This window comes from Odontesthes bonariensis, chromosome 21 (assembly GCF_027942865.1).
Source record: "Odontesthes bonariensis isolate fOdoBon6 chromosome 21, fOdoBon6.hap1, whole genome shotgun sequence".
Taxonomy (NCBI): domain Eukaryota; kingdom Metazoa; phylum Chordata; class Actinopteri; order Atheriniformes; family Atherinopsidae; genus Odontesthes; species Odontesthes bonariensis.
The window spans coordinates 31,631,423-31,650,279 of NC_134526.1; the positions used below are offsets into that span (position 1 = coordinate 31,631,423).

At 44.7% G+C, this 18,857-nt stretch overlaps 2 protein-coding genes across 4 annotated transcripts in view; both read left to right on the top strand.

Annotated features, from left to right (window-relative positions):
- Nucleotides 1-2,961: 2,961 nt before the first annotated feature.
- hoxb4a (homeobox B4a) lies at nt 2,962-8,796 on the top strand. Of its 2 annotated transcripts, XR_012768166.1 has the most exons (3): nt 2,962-3,990; nt 5,624-5,986; nt 8,729-8,796. XR_012768166.1 is itself a non-coding variant. In XM_075454727.1 (2 exons), the coding sequence occupies exons 1-2, from the start codon at nt 3,534-3,536 to the stop codon at nt 5,914-5,916; spliced, it is 750 nt and encodes a 249-aa protein (XP_075310842.1). In that variant the 5' UTR covers nt 2,962-3,533; the 3' UTR covers nt 5,917-7,405. The 2 variants fall into 2 exon arrangements, 1 of the variants encoding a protein (XP_075310842.1); XM_075454727.1 differs by lacking the exon at nt 8,729-8,796 and having other exon boundaries at nt 5,624-7,405.
- A 184-nt stretch (nt 8,797-8,980) lies between these two features.
- The window catches only part of hoxb3a (homeobox B3a), a 33,687-nt gene continuing 23,810 nt past the window's right edge, over nt 8,981-18,857 (top strand). The window contains exon 1 of one of the 2 annotated variants that reach the window (XM_075454723.1): nt 8,981-9,064. The gene's annotated coding sequence lies outside the window, so the exon portion shown is untranslated. Of the gene's footprint in view, nt 9,065-16,025; nt 16,090-18,857 lie in introns of those variants that run through there. The other variant, XM_075454724.1, reaches the window with a different exon arrangement.

Consider the following 18,857-nt stretch of genomic DNA (forward strand, 5'->3'; position numbering starts at 1 on the left):
GTTCTTGATTAATAATAGAGTTTAATATTACTGCAAATGACAATTTTGTTGTTTTTTGTTTGTCTTATTACTGAAAACCCTGATTTGACACAGCTTTCTTTAAAAGCTAAATCAACCCGGCACTCTTATTATTATTTCAGGCATTTAATCTCTCAGTCAGGTGTTATAGGCTATATAAACTCTTTTGAACCGTAATAAAAGACATATTTAAATCCACATCTGCTGCATTTTCCGCCTGGTTTATTCCGTTCATTTTCACCCTCCTTTTAGCTCCACTTCTCGGTGTAATATATCATATATCCATCTTGGGGTCTGCTATTTCTAAAATAGATATAAATCTATTTTTTAAAAAGTCAGTAACAAGTAATGGCCTGTTTGGTGTTGATCAGTTCAATGTATGTCTTTTGGGACGAGTCAGTTTATCTGTTCATTTTGTGAAAGTATCAGTAGGTGTGTCTAAATCTTTGCTTAGCACATTGACCTCCACCTTTACCCGGAAACAATGGGCTGCCATTGGACTCCATGCGTTCTGCTGACACACCTGACAAAGGAAATGCTGCAGTCATACTCAACACACCTTGATCGATAGGAAACCTGAGGTGACCTCAGCAGAGCGGAAGGTCAAGGTGACCACACCTGCAGAACGAGCCATGAATGTGTATTATATGTATAAACTGACCTGCGTGTGTGTGTGTGTGTGTGTGTGTGTGTGTGTGTGTGTGTGTGTGTGTGTGTGTGTGGAAAGAAAGAAAGAAAGAAAGAAAGAAAGAAAGAAAGAAAGAAAGAAAGAAAGAAAGAAAGAAAGGCATTTCTGCTCAGACCCCTTTTTAATTCAGTTAACCAGAGTTTGCGGGACAGCCTGAGGTTCATTTACCACACTCAGGGAGTATTTATCCAGTTATTCACCGCTCCATCCATTTTTCACTCACATCTTTCAGAACAATGTTTGATAGGACAACGTTCCTCTGCGCCAAGTGATCTGTCTTTTCTTTCGTTCAATTCTTTTATAAAGTCCCCGTTTGGGCATGCCAACGTTTTTCTTTCTTTTGAACAATTACAGCTGAAGTTCTAATTCGATTGCGCGAGGCGGTCTGTCCATCTAAAGTTTGATTTCAGACTCAACCTGTGTTTTAATCGGAGCATTAAAGGATTGGATGACCCCAAGAAAATGTTCTAAATGATAAAAAATGGTCGTAAAAGTCCGCATCTCTCACAGAGGTTTGTAACACACACACGCGCGCGCTTCATTCAATCTCTTATTAAACGGCATCTTATGTTAAAAAAGGATTTCGTTATTCGATAGATCTAACATTTCAGCTAAATATTTCACATGGTCTATTTAAACGAAACAAGTAAAAAAATAAAAATAATAATAAAATAAGATATGAGCTGCGTTCCGTGTGAGTGAAGACTTAAAACGTGTATTTAAAATGCTTTCCATAAACAGTGTTCAGCCTGCTTTACACAGTATGTCCTTCCTCTGCTTTGTTTCATTATTTCACCTTTCAGCTTTACGTTGAATCCGCTGGAGCTCCATGAAACTGTACAGCGGTATAAGGTCAGGTCAGATACAGCTACTGCCGGAGGGAAAGATTCCTCACGTGCAGGACGTAGGTCTATATTAAAACTATTAACGACAATCGAGCCTGTGCTTCAGAGAGCCAATGTCTTCTATATCTACCCTGTAGATCCGGATTTGTGTAAAAATAATTCAAGCAATCACAAATTCGCTTCTAGGGGAGTATATAGTGGATTTATACACGACGGCAGCGATGGACACCGCGCACAGTTGCTGCCAGCTCAGATTCTGTTTGCATTTGTTCGCAGATTAAAGTGGAGAAACTCAAATGAAGACGTGCAGGCCTCTTCTCATGTTCCCTTTTTCATAGAAAGCTGATTTATGTTATTTATATCTTTTATTTTTTCACAATTTTATCGGTGGTGATCCAATCCTGCTTTTTTCTTCTTTGTCTCTTTATTGTGATTCAACGGTTTAAATGTCAACTTTCTATTATTTCATTCATTTACTTTTTTTTCTGTCTTCTGCGCTGAAGGTGTAGAGGGGTGAAAACGGTCTGTTTTCCTGAAACAAAGGAATTAGCTATCTCCATCATCATCATCATCATCATCATCATCATGGGTTTTTACGGAAACCTCAAATACATTTGGAAACCAACTTCATATCCTAATTTATCCTAATATATATCCTAATTTTAAATCATATTCTAATAATTAAAATAGTAAAACCCGTGGCCCAGACTGTGGTGTATTGCAGCTAATCTTTGTGCTTTTATCGTACCCAGACTGAGTGTGTTTGCATGATCTTTTCTGGATCATGTGGAACAAAGCATCTGAGTTCCATGTCTGTTAACGGTGGCAGCAAAGTGACAGCATTATAGTTTGTGACAGTGTGTTACATGGCGACACATTAACATCTGAAGTGGGAACACAGAACTTTGAAAGTTTCCTGTTCCAGTGAGAAAGAATTATTTCCTTTTCGGAAGATGCATGAAGATAGTTGTTTCTCTGTTTAGTAATGCACAACTCAAGTGGAGTCTCGGTGCTACATGTGGACTTATTATGCAAGTGACAGTGATATCTAAGAGTGGAGGGATATAAATCCTGTTTTGGGGGCTGAGGGTGAATTACTTCGCAGGGGAGTTAAATGTGGGATGGGTGCCGGTGGAAGCTGGAAGAGTTTAAGAGGAGGGGAACGCTGCTGAACTCTTGTTCTTCTTCTGCCGGTGATTTAGAGGGCCGTGTAACCTGAATTACTTGATTAATTTTCTATCGATCCTAAACAAGCCAGATTAATCTCTGACACGGCATTGCTGCAGGGTGGCGGTGCAGCAGCCGGCCACACCACCGCACTCCCCGGTATTAGCGATTCAAAAGAGCAGAAAAAAGAGGGAGTTGGCAAGCGGTGCCTGCCCACACCCACATGTACACATGGGTGGTGCAGGCGCCATTTAAAGCCCCCAAGCACTTTCTGTCCGGTTACATCTTCTGTTTTCCTCGGGTTGAAGTTGCAGTCAGACAACCAGGAGGGCGCGTGGGTTGGTTGGTATCAGGGGGGATCCATCTGTGGCGTGCATGTGGCGCGTGCAGCCCGGTTTGATTCGGAGTGTTTTTTTAAAGGTGTCAGACGCACTTTGTTTTTGTTGTGCTTCTCTTAAAGTTGCCTGCCTGCCAACACGTGAGGGGGAGATACACAGAGCCGGTGGGCACCACGAGGCAGGGTGAGAGGGTAAATATGAGGGCCGTGCGTGTTAAACAGAGGAAACACGGAAGCCATATGATCATGCGCGTGTGAGAACCATGTATATGTTTAACCCAATTTCCTTATCCGGGGTTCGTCCAGCAGCCGTAGAGCCATTGGCCAGCTTTGGTCACGTGGAATCTTAACTTTGTTCACTTGACAGAAAAGTAGGAGGGTTCCAAGGAACAGAAATAACCGAAGACTAAAGGGATGGGATATAAATGTTAGTTATATATTTTCCAGTAGGTGCAATTCCACAAAAAGACTCAAATTAATGGCCATGAGCTCCTATTTGATCAACTCCAACTATGTGGACCCGAAGTTCCCCCCCTGCGAGGAATACTCCCAGAGCGACTATCTGCCCAGTCACTCCCCGGACTACTACAGCTCCCACAGGCAAGAGCCCACCGCCTTCCAGCCGGACTCCCTCTACCAACACCACCACCACCCGAAACCCCAGACTCCTCAGCAGCAGCAGCGAGCCGACCCGACATACACGCCGTGCCAGCGCAAAGCGCAGCACGCGTCTGTGGTGATGTCCCCGCGCGGTCACGTTCTCCCGACCACCTCAGTGTTGGAGCAGAGCCGCCGCAGCGACTCGGCTACACCGAGCCCGCCTCCAGCTTCGTCCTGCGGTCAAACGACCAACAACCAAAGCACCTCTCCCCCCGGGAGTTCCCGCAAGGACCCGGTGGTCTACCCGTGGATGAAGAAAGTGCACGTAAACATCGGTAAGAGCTGCATGTAAACTTTATCTCCCTCTCCCTCCCTCTCTCCCCCTCTCTCCCCCTCTCTCTCCCCCTCTCTGAGTCTTTGTGGCTGCAGCTGAAGCCATGCAGCCACTCAGCTTTCCATCGCCAGAATACGGTTTCCTCTCTCTGTTTCCCGTTAGAAGGAGAGCAGAAGAGTAGCCCTTGCTCTGAGATTTACGGTCGTCTGTTTGCAGGGTCAATATAATTACACCCTCTATAAATTTTTATTACACTTCTTCGCTGTGGTGTCTTTTGAAGTCTGATCTCGGGCCGGTCTGCTCTAATTCCTCTCCTCATAACAACTCAGACCATAAGTGAGCTTTTATGCTTCGGTAATTTGATTTTAAGTGGTCGGCTTGTATAAACAGTGGACTTAAGTCCTCCGAGCCTTCCATCCCCGTTCGCTGTTCCAAGTAAAGAAAAGTTTTATGGCAGATGAAATATTCATGTTTATGGAGCCGGCCGTAAAACACTAATGTAAAACCAAATAGCTCCAGTCTGTTATGGCTCTATTGTCATGTTCCAACAGCAGTGCTGCCCTCCACGCTTTGGAAAACCAAATCAAAAATTCCGTTTTGTGAAGTCACTTCCATTTTTAAACAAATATTCACTCCACTGATCATGCTCGGCGTAATAATTTGATTTATTTGATCATTTAGTCTTTTTGCTAAATTTAGCTGTAGCGTTTTATTTAAGTATATGACTGTATGTGTCATATATGTATATTTCTTGAATGGTCACCCTGCCGGCTATTCAATGCCCCCACCCCCACACATACACGCACACACACACACACACACACACACACACACACACACACACACACACACGCACACGCCACCCACCACCCGCTTAATTCCAAACTATTATTAACACAGACAATACTTCCATCTTAGCTCTTTTTCCGGATGACTGAAATAAAACTGGAACCGCTTCCAATCGCTTGGCTCATCGCTGCCTCTGATCTTACAAACGTTTTATTATTTTCACACAGCCTCTGATCAACGTGCGCAAACAGAATACTTTCTGGACATTTTAGTGCAGCTGTGCAGCTGGTTTACTGTCACAACCCAACATTTGGGCGCCAGTATGGAGGCCAGCTGGGGGGATTTACACCACCGCAGGCCGCAGCGCGTCACCATGCCAACACATGTTTAACAAATATGTAGTCTAGAAAAATACCCAAACAAAACGTTGTACAAAACAAGCGCGCGACTGTAAGCTCCGCATTTGAATCTAGTCAGATGGAATGAGGTGCCAAACTGTGAGTGGATCAGTGCCATGCTGTGTTCCGTCAGTGCAGGCTCAGCACTGAATGATGATTGTTTCTTTCCATTGCGTGTTTGAAAACGTGTTTCTCTCTTAAAGTGCACACCAAACCACTGCGGAGCTCACTAAAAGGATCCCACTGGAGGCCCAAATAAAAAAAAGCTCACTTTTTTTAAGCTATGCTTGGACTAATCTAACATTTAGAACCGTCAACACTGACGTTGAACTGTTATCGTGGTTTATTATCTTAATTATATCACAATAGCCCAAATATACTATCTTTATTATTATTATTATTATTATTATTATTATTATTATTATTATTATTATTATTCTCCCACAGTGAATACCAGCTACTCAGGGGGAGAGCCGAAGCGTTCGCGGACGGCCTACACGCGCCAACAGGTTCTGGAGCTCGAGAAGGAGTTCCACTTTAACCGGTACCTGACGCGCAGGCGCAGGGTGGAGATCGCGCACACTCTGTGCTTGTCAGAGCGGCAGATCAAGATCTGGTTTCAGAATCGGAGGATGAAATGGAAGAAAGACCACAAGCTGCCCAACACCAAAGTTCGGTCCGGGACAAACGGCACCACAAATCCCCAGACTATGTCCAGCCCCCAGAGCCAACCCCTATAGCGCAGCCTTTCAGCCCCCCCACCCTTATTTTGTTGTCCACCTTTTTGCTCCCCAACTGAACGCTCAAGAGGTAACCACACTGCACTTTGGACCGGAATAATGCCTTTTTGTTCTGGAGCCGGGGAGAGCGCTCACTGTTCCCCCAGAACCGTGTCGTTCCTCACCACGTTAGGACGTTGGGATGAGTGTAGAGGGCGCGTTCCCAGTTAAAAACAACAACAACAATAATCAACAAAAGTAGGAAAAGAGCTGAGTAAACAGGGTAGCTTCTGTGCTTTCAGTCCCATTCCACCTGTACCTCCCTGTCTTTGTTCCTGTCTCTGTCTCTTTGGATTTCTGTCCCCTCTCTTCTTTTGACAGAGCAGAAAAAACAGTGTTTGCGTGTGTCTCTGTTTCTCTGACCATGAATGCTCTTTAGGAGAAGGTTAGTCTTTGCTTGAATCTGCAATCATGCTAGACTTCGGAACCATTTCTCATGTTTATTCGGAGTGAAGCCCGCCCTCCCAAACACATGAAAGACACGGAACTCCAGCTCCGGAGCCACTGTTTGAGGCTCCAGAACTGGAGTTCTGCGCAGGGTCAGAGGGGTTAACAAAGAGAAAGACATTAAGGAATCCTACATTCACTCTGACATGTAGTAATATGACCCAAAAGGACTCCAGGCAGCTGGTTGTAATAATTGTAACCTGTTTTTCCTTCTTGCTTATGGCAAAATATAGCTGCTGGAAATAGCATAGCTATCTTTGAATGAATTGTTGATTGTAAACTTGTACTCTGTATCGTTATTGGTGAGAGTGAAAAGGGGCGTTTGTATGGTCCGTTGATTGTTTATTGTGTGATGTTGTGCAGGGTACCAGGAAGCAGTGTGTTACAGTGATGAAACTCAGAGTGAATGGAAGGTATATCCCACTACTTACCAAACAGGGTCGGGCCCACACGGCTGCCTAAAGAGAGTACACCAAAACTGTACAAAAGTACAACCACAGCACTCTATTATTACCTATTACCTCAGTCATGCCTATAAATATGCTATTTGCCTTCTGATTTTCTCTTTCTCGTGAGGAGACAGCTTAAGAAGCTTTTTTATTTTTGAAATGATTTCCACCTTCAGTACAACTCGTACTCGTGCTATTCTTTTCGCTTGTGGAAATAAAAATGCGTTTTAAATATTGGCATTAGTTTTAGAAGGGGACGTTAGGAAGAGAGGAGCTCCTTTTTTCTATTTCCTATTTTCTCCACTTTCACTCGACTCTTTGTGCACACCAAATGCGCGTCCATTTCCTTATTTATCAAGGCCTATCCCTCACTGTGCCTCTGAGATGATTTTTGTGTTAATGAATTGATTTATTTACATTCCAAATGCCAGTTGTGGGCAATGATGATGATGATGTTATTGTTGAACATGTAAGTTTTCACTTTCTCTGCTTATGCCTCCTCAGTGTCTACCTTCTCATTATTTGTAAATAGTTCATAGAAATTTAAATAAATGGATGGAAATGTATACATTTCGATGTTATTCTATTTCTTCTTTAGACAATATGATTCAAAGTATCATAAAATCAGACTCGCGTGCTTCAGAAACACTGCCCATATGTGGTTTTTAATTCTCATTTTCAAATTCTGTTTATCTTTCTGTTCCCTAAACTGATCCCATTGCTTTGTGAGAGAATTTTTTTTTTCATTTTACAGAGCAGATGTGATAGTTTCTTTCTCTCCGCGCATTAAAACGCATCCATGCACTCGCTTCTATTTACATAAATAATTTCGTGCAATGTTGGTTTTGCGTACAAAGGCACAGCGACCTGTGAGAAATCAGGAGCCTGCGATGATTAATCTGTGCTGGTCATGAGTGATCTTGGTGCATTACGTCCTTTAATCTCGTTTTAAATCATAACCCGCTCCTCCGTCTCACTCCGTTCTCCCGTTAATTTAACGGCTGCTCAGATGCTTGCACCGGGCTGACACGGAGGGCTGAGCCCCTCCCCCATCCCCCCCATCTCATCCTCTCATCATATGGTTTAGAAAAAAAAAAACTCGGTTTCTTGTTTGTGATCATTTCATTCCTAAATGAGTGTAATTTATGCACCCTTTTCCTCTCATATAGTGTGTTTTTTCAACCGATGTGGTGCGCGCGTGTGTTTTATTTTTCTGTGCATTATATGAAGGGAGCGGGCCAGCGCCATAGCTCAAACCTTGACAACCAAATAGATAATCAACAAGACGAATGGCTTCTTTTGTAAAGCACAGGTCCCGTATTAATTTTCATTTATTTTCTTACAGCAGGTATCGAAAATATAGAGGGGGGGGGGGGGGCGGGCGGGCGGCACCCACCTCGTATTCTAGGCGGGGGCGGGCGGCACCCACCTCGTATTCTAGGCCCAAAGCAGAGCCCCCTATTACTTGTAGCTACATTTCTCCCTCCTTTGGGTCTCTTGCCACAGATTCCTTCTGCCCATGTATCTGTCTTCTTTTTACAGGAAGCAAAAGCTCGCACACTGAAAGCAACCAAAACATATATGTGATTACATAGATAGATAGATAGATAGATAGATAGATAGATAGATAGATAGATAGATAGATAGATAGATAGATAGATAGATGTGCGTTTGAGCGTCTGCTGCTTTTGCAAATGGGAGCAGATTGTTGTAAGCTGCCCTCAGCCCACCCCTCACCCTCTCAAAGAATGTTCACCTCCATTCTTTTCTGGACACGACAGCACCCCAAGAAAAATGTGAGAATTATGCTGGAAAAATCATTAATCACTGTTTTTCTTTTAAACGCCCTTTCTCCTTCTTCTATTGTCATTCGGCAGCCATACACAAGATCCCTTATGCCAAGAAAGAAGGGCAAAGATCAGAGAGACGGAGGAAAAGAGAAAGAAGATGTCTTGGAAGACACTTGGACCCCCCCCCCCCCACACACACACACCCGTCCTCCCTCCCTGATGCTCACACACACATACAAAATACACCTCCCCTTCCTAATCTCCAGCAAGTTGTTTTTATAACCAGCAAGTACCCGACCCTAAAAAAACTCGTTTCTTCTCCATGGAAAGAATAAAACCCCTTTATCAAACCTCCAGCAGACCTGCGCGGGAGCCCTGGCGCAGAAGAAGATGGCGTTTGTGTTTCAACAGCTACCGCCAAAGGTAAGAGTTTTTGGATTCATTGTCTCCTCTGTGTCATGTTTTCTCGTTCCGGCCCTGATGGCTTCGAGGTGTTTTATGGTTTTATTGCCCCGGGAACATTTGGCGCACACAGTGTTTGTGTTGAACTGTGCGCGCGTGTTTGAGCATATGTGAATGTGTGTGTCTCGTGCAGTGCCCACAGTCTCAGGCCCTTTTCTTTTTTTTTTTGCAGGGGAGGGGGAGTTTAAACAGGGAAATTAAAACGGAGCTGAATAATGATATTATCTCGGTTGTGCTTCACAACAGTTTACCTGAGAAACGACTTCACAAATGAACTGCACGCGACTGCTGGCCGCCTGGCGCATTCGGGCCTCCGGATCTGCTGAGTGGAGCAGTTGGGCTCCAGGAAGCACTCACTTGTGTCTGACCTCTTCAGAAATCAATCTGCCAGGGGACTGAAAATAAAAGAGCAGCGGTTCTGTTGGGTAGAATCGGGACGTAGGTTGTCGCGCGGAAAACGCAGAATTCTAAAGGCTGTTTTAAAGAGAAGGGGGGAAAAGAGAGAAGGGGCAGCAGAAATGATCAAGCTGCGGCCGAAGAAGGTTCAGCCAGAGGACACGTTTTCCTGACCGATGAGGTCCAGTGGCTCTGAAACCGGGGGTTGCCCCCCCCCCCCCCCCTCCCCAAACATCACCACCACAGACCCCCACCACCCCTGGTCCCCCTTGACCTCACAAGGCTGCCAGACTCTCCTCTTCCTTGGACATTCCTGGACCTCCGGAGCCCTCGGGCCACTTTGTCATAACAGGCCAAATTCAGGGCACTGTAACCCATTCAGGCAGTGGTGACCCCCCCCCCCCCCCCACACACACACACACACAACCCACAGGCTGACAGACTTACACTCACCAAACATACCCACCTTAGTTAAAGGCTGAACGGGAACAGGCTGCCGTTCACTGCCCTCTTCAGTTTCCAGGCTGGTTCTGGCCGCGTAGGCTACGTAATAACACAAAATATGATAAAGATCTGATCAAACAGTTTCCACTTTATGTCAAATGAAGTAGAATTATGAAGATTTGACCGTAGAAGTGATTTTCTCTGATTCAGACACCTTTATTTATGAGTAAATGCGTATTTTCCAACCCGCACTGACCTGCATTTTGAAGAGGTGGTGCGCGTGCGTTTGAACGCGTGTTTGTGAGGAACAATGCTTTTGGTCCATCTGGATCTGCCTGCCCTTCTTTACCCCGGCCTGTTAGCTTCTATTTCCTGATGCCGTTTATCAGGGTTCTCCTCACAATCGTTTACACCAAAATGTACTGATGGCTCCATTCTTCCATTGAGTTGTTCTGCAGTGAAGCTGTTTAAAGCTTGGAGCATTGACTGCCCTCATTTGGATAAACAGGTTCCATCAGAGATGTTGGTCTCTCTTCAATACATTTGGTCATATTTGGACATCACTTGGTGCCTTTTCCCTTATTATCTGCACATGACTATCCTTAAATCAGACATACAACAGCAACAGTAACTCAATCAGTGACCAATAAAGTTTTACCTGGAGCTCTCTAAGTTCCACTCGCAGAAAGTCAAGTCTTTATTTTAAACAGCACAAAGACGACCGTTACTGTTTCTTCATCATATCACGTTTTTCCCGCGAAAATACAGCAAACAGTACATTTTTGTTGGTCTGTTAATTTAGTTTCTGTCCTGAGCTCGTGCACTTTCATTGGAATTTAAACTAGTTCAATTGACACCTTTTCTGTTGTCGATATGCTGAGCTTTGTTCAGGGAAATCAGAGATTACTTTAGTGATTTATGCTTCTTTACATCATTACGGTTTTTTTTATTTACTTGTCTTGATGCTTCTTTCTGTCCAAAAATGAGATGTGCTCAGGCCGGCAGAGGTGAGGCTCAGGCCGGCAGAGGTGAGGCTCAGGCCGGCAGAGGTGAGACTCAGGCGGGCAGAGGTGAGGCTCAGGCCGGCAGAGGTGAGGCTCAGGCCGGCAGAGGTGAGACTCAGGCGGGCAGATGTGAGGCTCAGGCCGGCAGAGGTGAGACTCAGGCGGGCAGATGTGAGGCTCAGGCGGGCAGATGTGAGACTCAGGCGGGCAGATGTGAGGCTCAGGCGGGCAGAGGTGAGGCTCAGGCCGGCAGAGGTGAGGCTCAGGCCGGCAGAGGTGAGGCTCAGGCGGGCAGAGGTGAGGCTCAGGCCGGCAGAGGTGAGGCTCAGGCCGGCAGAGGTGAGGCTCAGGCGGGCAGATGTGAGGCTCAGGCGGGCAGAGGTGAGGCTCAGGCCGTCAGAGGTGAGGCTCAGGCCGGCAGAGGTGAGGCTCAGGCGGGCAGAAGTGAGGCTCAGGCGGGCAGAAGTGAGGCTCAGGCCGGCAGAGGTGAGGCTCAGGCCGGCAGAGGTGAGGCTCAGGCGGGCAGATGTGAGACTCAGGCGGGCAGATGTGAGGCCCGCATTTCGTTGAGATTCTGCTCTCTCTTTGCTGTCTCTATGGAAGATCTGAACCAGCTGATGGAACAAATGTTCCAACAGTAGCTAAAGGCAGGAGAATGCAGGCTTTTGAAGCTCACCACGCGAGTACACACACAACAGTTAGGCTACACCAAATTCACTGTCTCTGGCCCGGAGGGTCTGATTGTGGTTGGCTAATTACCAAAAAAAAAGTCATCGGTGCGTCTTTTCTGTCCTTTTTCGCTCGATGCATCCACGTTTCAAGAGAAATTTATTGTTCTCGAGAGCGCAAGGAGCCAAAGAGGTCACGGTGCAGACGCGCGTGCTGCATGAGGAGGTCTCCATGAGAGATATATGGCAGCAAGCGCGGGTGGCGAGTTTCTCCCTCTCTTTCTGTTGTGAAACTCTCTGTGAACCATTTGAGGCAGACGCATTCTTAGCATTAAAAACCACGAGCCCAATAATGGCTGCCAAGTGGCAGCACGCGCACACTTCCTTCATTACGGCAGCCAGGCTCATCCGTCTGCCTTGTTTGTCAGTATTCTGAGTGAATGATTAGTTTTTCAAATAATGTGTGACGTCATCATTTACTTAAGTATCACCTTAGTAAGCAAGACCAATGACCAATGAAATAATGTGATTATCACCATATATAACTGCTGCACACACCAGAGCCTTCTGGGATGAGCGATGGAAAGCTGAGCGTGAATTCAACCACCCTTCTTTATTGTTAAGTCATATGTTGCTGAGCTTTGGAATCCATGATGCTACATCCAGGAGAAGCAGTCTTCCGGTGGTGGTGCCATCATTGTGCGGTGCAGACGCGCTCATATCCGCTGCATGTGAGTGATAAATAGGCTTCTGCGGCTTGTATGACGAATGAGGGGGCATTAGCCTTTACAAGCGCAATGATTTTAAAGGATTAAACAACCTATGTTTGCTTGCTACCTAAGCATCCTTAATAATAAAGACACACTGACTGAAATGATTACATATAAATACAAGAACTTGCTGTGGGCAGCAAATCCGATGCGAGATTAGAATTCCGATTTACGGCTCATCAGCCTTTTTTTTCTTTACATTTTCTTTATATGGGCAAGAAAAATAGATTGAAGTTCATTTTTCCTTCATTTGGGAATATGTTTTCCAGAGGGGTGATGCCGTTTGATGATAGGCCTTCAGTGTAGCAAATATGTCCCTCAAGGGGCCAAAAGATGAAGCTAAAATCACGAGAATTATTGTAAAGATGAGTTCTGTGCAGCCAAACACACATATGTGGACAGCAGGCCTAAATCATTTATAAATCATTTCACCTGAGCTTTTTAACAAAGTTGCTTACTAAGGCATTTTTTCCAAATATTATTTTTTCAACGTGTCAGTTGGTCGTTTTAAGGCCCATAACATTTATATCAGCGCTTATCCAGAAGTGTCTGTCTGTAGCTATTAGACACGGCAGCATCCGATGCGCGAGGACCGCTTTGTATGGCAGTTGTGCTGTTATTATTCTGGGATGTGAAACATCACGAAAGACAAAAACGGACATGTTTATGTGAAACAGATTTATGATGTAACGCAGCCTCTCCCTGACACGTTGAATATTGCTCAAAGTCAGCGCACTTAAAAAGGCGCCTGTGAAATATTTATTTTTCATTTCTATTGGTCTCTATTCAACGAATAATAAAACTCTAATCAGCACATAAATGCTTCCAGAGGCCTCAGAACCTCAATCTAACTCCACCGGTGATCGTGGTTATTGCCTTTGGTTTGTCCTTTAAGGTTTTGGTTTCGTTCTGGAGAGATAAAGATTCACAGCGCGAGGGGTTCTGTTGGCCACGATAAAACCATGAGACTGGCTGGGGAAGTCTTTAGTGCAATCCCACAAAGGAGGGAGGACCTCACGTGCCGGGCAGAAAAAAAATATATATTTCAAAAACCGTTTGTGATCGTGCTTCCGTGTTGAGACAGATTTACGAGCTGCAGTAAAAGATGAGATGTCGGAGCTCTGGAGATCAATCTCTCAGTTTCTCAGATCATTCAAGCGTTTATGTGATAATAATAATAAATAATAACAATAACAACAATAATAATAATAAGATGAATAATAAGAATAAGAATACGAATTAGAATAATAATAAAAATAGTAAGATTAATAATAATGATTATGATAAAAATAATAAGAATAATAAGAATAAAAATAAGAATTTCTCTGCCATCCTCAGTTAAAACAAAGAGACATTTTCAGTTTCTGTCTTTTTAATGAAAGCATAGTTAATCATTAACGAGGGGGAAGAATGGAAGACTCTACCTATCCTAATTCATCACGGACCGAAAGACCCCCAAGAACGCCAGTGTCACCACTGCCTCTCAGTATCATTCTGCCTCTAAATGCTAATAGTGCATTAATAACACTGTGACGGGTCGGCCCCTGGAATATTGCGATATAAATAAATAAACATAGATTTGATCCTAATTCGATTTGCTTCTCATCCTACTCATTCTTTTTTTGTGTTTTAGAGTAAGTGAACTGATCATTGAAGTGAAGTAAAGTTTAATTCATGGCTGGCTCAGTGAACGGTCATATCACGCGGATGTTTCGGTCCTGTGGAAAAGCGTCCCGCACGCCCGTGCCAGGTTTATGGAGCTGATTCGTGTTGCTGTTGTGAGGCCGGCCAAGGCTTCAGCTGCTAATCTCAGCTATTGTTTCACACTGTGAGTCCCATTATTTACGGCCGTCATTAAAGACGCCATCATCACAACCGCAAATGTTTGATTTAAATCTTGTTGTGGAAAAGAATCTCAGAGCAGAGTCGCGTGCTGGGAGCGCACGCTTTCAGTACTCAGATTATGAAACGATCAGTACCCAACAGTTTCATTTACAGTGTCTTTGGAGCCGCGTCTCCCCGCTAAAATTTCTCTGGGTATTTCTTCCTTTTGCTGATAATTAGACAGAAATAGATAATGCTGTCAGAAATGATTCATTTATTTTTGGTGAACTTACAGCCAATAGAATCCGCCACTTCTCTAATCAAACGTAACATAAAATGGGATTAGTTCTGAATCACTCTTCTGATGAACGTGGAAGCGCACCTGGGGGGTGGGGGGGCAGCGGGAAGTGCTGCTGCAGAAGAACCCAAAGCCTCTGAAAGCCTGGTGTTCCTGCGGGGAGACGCAGTGTGTCTTCAGGCTGCTGCGGCCCGTTCTTTGACCTTGAAATGTTTCTTGTTGGTTATCGAGCTGCTCGGTTAGCTTTGACACAGCCTCCCAACCTCAACCTCTTTTTTTTTTCCTCCAAGTGTCGGACTCCATTGTTCTATTTTAGCGGCTCGAGCTTTGGAGCAGAGCGCCAGAAGATTCATATGGTCTTTTGTTGCTGCCCCGAACGGTCTCGCGACGGGGTTTTGTGTCTCGGTTTTTTTTTTCTGCCTCTCTCCACTTCTCTTCCCCTTCTTTCTCCCTCCTTGGGAGATTGCTCCCTCTGCACTGTCTTTGTTTCTCTGCGCTCTCGTCTGCTACATGTCTGATCCTCTCTTCGAGCCTAAATAAACCTTCTTCAAAGGAAATCACAGAACACGTCAACATGAAAACGTGTTAATGTTTTTTTTTTTTTAAATGTGTGCATTTATATTCTGCAGTATTTATATTTTACAGTATTTATTTTCTATTTTTCCGGTTCAACTTATTGCATAAAAGTGGGAAAAGAACTCGGCCTGTGACGGTTTATTTTTCGATTTGCAGCCTCTTATATTTCGGTGTACTGGTGGACTAACTGTTACTGTTAATAATTGTTATTGTTAATAATTGAGTGGAATTTGGTGGCGTTGTTATAGCTATGAGGAATTTGTATGGATGTTGAACATTTAGTTTAGCTCAGCACGCAGGAATATACTGACAAAAAAAATCGGAAAAACAAAATGTGAAGCGCATTATTGAATAATTAAATCCCGTTCTTTCCGCCTTGGACTGTTATTTCAGTAGAAATAGGAACATTAGCAGATAGGACCTCATATGGAATAAAGGAGACTAAATCTGAGGCGCACATCAACACTCATCTCCTATCTTTCCTCTCTGTGTGTCTCGTGCCTCGTGCTTCACTTTGCAGTTTATAACAGACACAGCAACGCACGCGCTCACAGCCTTCTTCTCAGAGAAAGACTGAAAAGGCTTAAAAGTCCTTTTGTTTTCATGATCGTTTCTGTCCTCCAACTCCCGCATCCACGCACGGGTACACTGAACTTGGTCCTGAGAAGTGAGGCTTAGCCCCCCACCCACCCACCCACCCACCCACGTCACGTGAGTCATTAAATAATTAATTCACAAGTTGCAGAATAGATATAGATTCGTCAGAAATGTAACGACAATACACGGCACTGCTCCAGTGTGTATGCCTGACTTGGAAGATTCAAGTGTCCTTTAAAAAAAATACAAGCCCCCCACAGCAGTGGAGAGGGGGAGAGGAAAGAGAGAGAGGGAGAGAGGAGACACCGGGAAACACCAACAGAGAGAGAGAGCAAGAGAAAAGGGGAGAAGGCGGCTGCAATAAAACAAATTTGGACGGGTGTGCGTCTTGCGGGTCGCTGTGGACACCGTGAGTATTGAGGAAGGAAGGGGACTGCATGGGGAAAGCACTCTTCTTCTTCTTCGTCTTCTTCCTGTTCTTCCTGTTCTTCCGCGCCGCTGCGCCGCTGCGCCCGCATCCCTCTCACTGAATCATAGGCTATTTTAACAGCGTGGTAAATATGGCCCATAATATTCATCTTTCGCCGTGTTTTTCTCGTGGTGCATGTTGCCGTCGTGTTGTTTACACATCACCCCCCCCCACACACACACACACCCCCACTCATCACCATCAGCCACAGTTTAGGGTGAAGCGGGGAGCGCGCAGCCTGCATAGCAGAGAGAGAGGCAGTGAAATGTTAGCCGGTGGCTGTTTCTGTCTTAAGGAGCACTTGTATATTCTACTCCATTTTTCTCCCATCACCTCCTGTCTGCCTCTGCATCTCTCTCTATCTACCTGACTCTGTCCATCCCTCTCTCTCCCTCTCTCCCTACTTTTTCCTCGCAGCCCGCTACTTCTGTTGATTTATAGTGAGGCAGGGTGTCAGCGTGCGGCCGCCGCTGCCATTGTGTGTTTGTGAGAGAGTGCTGTTGTGTATGGCACTGTCCGCGATAAATCACTCTGTGTTCCAACACTGTGAGAAGACGGTGGGGAAAATGACGGTCGATGGACCGATGATACACCAGGCGGAGGGAGAGGAAGGAGAGGAGGGAGAGATCCTGCCATGGCCGGCTCCTCTTACCACCACCCTGTGATCCAGCCCTGCTGCCACTGTCCTGCTCCTGTTCTCTTCCTTCTCTTCCTTCTCTGCCATCACTCACACCTCTTCGCTGTTTTTTTGCACTTAATTATTACTCGGGGCGTTTTCCTTTTCTCTACGTCAGTGTGACAGTAGCTGGCAGTAACTCTTGGTTTTGAATTACTGCAGTGACAAATTAAAGGCAGATTTGTTTAAATATGGCACCCTGGGAACACCTTAGCCCCCTTGAAAGCCCATAAAAAGGACGCGCTGGTGAAGAAAACCTCCATTATTTAGTCAACAGGAGTGGCTGAGTCTCAGCAGCCAAGGAAAGCCAGGCTGGAGGTGTAAATGACACCGATTCACGCTCACTGATTCTCGCGCACAGTTTGGTTCCTGGTTAGTTTAGGTTTGTAAATCTGGAAAGATTTAGCTTGGTTTGTAATCATATTTGACTTTTTTTTATTTCAGCTGAAGTTCTTGTCGTGTCATACCTCACATGATCTCTGCCGTTAGTCATTTTATTTCTTTTGGCGCTTTAGTGCATGAAAACAGACGGATTCTAAGTTGATCTTTAAAGTAATATTTTATACATCTGCGTGCCTTTCCCAGTGTATTTCTTTTAAAAGCCTGTTGCCATTGAGGTGGTCACACTTATCCACGTCAGCACTCAATATCTCAGTGTCTTTTGCTCGATCTTTACCGTGAATTGGAACGTCTTTTGTGGGAGAGATGAGTTCAAAACAGAACAGGAGACAGGATAATCATTTATATTTATTGCATACAAACAACATTGGCTTGCAAAACAGTTTTACATTTAGTAATGATGTAATAATATAATCAATATGAGTGGTAGCAGTAATAGAATCAAATAAAAACAATCGATGGATGGATGGATCACTTTCCAGTTGGAACTCTCAGGCTCTTCCGAACTGTCTCCCTGTCTGTCTTCCGACTCATCCGTGGCTCTCAGTGTAAACCTTTGTCTAACCAAATTAGAGCCTCTCTTCGGCTCCCCATCACATAATGATAACAAGAGCAGCAAGAGGCAGAGCTTCTGTATTCCTGCTGCCCCGCTGCCGCGTCAAAAACAATATTTCGCCTCATTTCTGTGGACGAACGGAGGAGGGGGGTGGGGTTGTTTACGCGAGTCCATTCCTCCCTTTTTCCTTAAAAAAATTTTTGATTCTACATTTCTCTTGATAGCTCTTGTTCATATTTAGTTTGGGTGACAAAGATACAATGGTATTGTATTTCAAAATGCCACTCAGCCCAGCTGCTTCGGATAAAGAAAGCAAATCTGGAATACTTCCATCTGCACATTTGCTAAAAAATGTAAAGTTCCAAACACTCCTGCGTTTAAATGGTCCAAACAAGGAGAGCAGGGAACACGTTGGCTATCTTACCTTATCATAGGCACGTGTCCACCACTGGGAATGTTTTGTCTGGCAGATAGCCGCAGATCAAACAGAGCTGAAATAGTTCAAATATCTGAAAGGCTGTAAGGATGTTACATTCCGCCCTGCCTGGCTTCTATTACAGCGTCCGTGCTGCAGGCTGGAGAAGGAATATTTCACTTCGTCCGAAGCCTCGATGCGCTCACTTCCCACCAGCTCTGAAATTACAAGTCTGCCTGGGTTTACGCGCTGTGGCCCTCTTTCCTGTCCGCGTGCGAAGCAAAAAGCCTCACTGCGTTATTGTGTATGTTCTGGAATCAGGAAATGAAATAACTGAGGCAGAAATGAGTGTTTGGATCAAAACCTGCTGAGAGTCAGTGGCAAAACGATCAACTCTTTGTGAGCACGGCAGAATAAGGGAAATACTTTATCCTTCATATTCATCATCTATAACAGCACTTTGATTTTTCTTATGTTTCCATTTAAATATATATGCCCTGATATCCGTGCGTCTAAGCTGTCATTTAAAATATAGCCAGCGTTTACAAAACCATTCATATCAGAACCGTGTGTGTGTGTGTGTGTGTGTGTGTGTTCGCGTTGAAAAGGGGCACTGCAGCACGTGTTTCGCCTTTATGGTTTGCTGTTGCAAGTCCTTCAGA

Bases quoted from the DNA above. Each gene is read 5' to 3' on its own strand.
- hoxb4a (XM_075454727.1), top strand. From the start codon at position 3,534: ATGGCCATGAGCTCCTATTTGATCAACTCCAACTATGTGGACCCGAAG. The intron at 3,991-5,623 runs GTAAGAGCTGCA...ATTCTCCCACAG, and splicing joins GAAAGTGCACGTAAACATCG to TGAATACCAGCTACTCAGGG.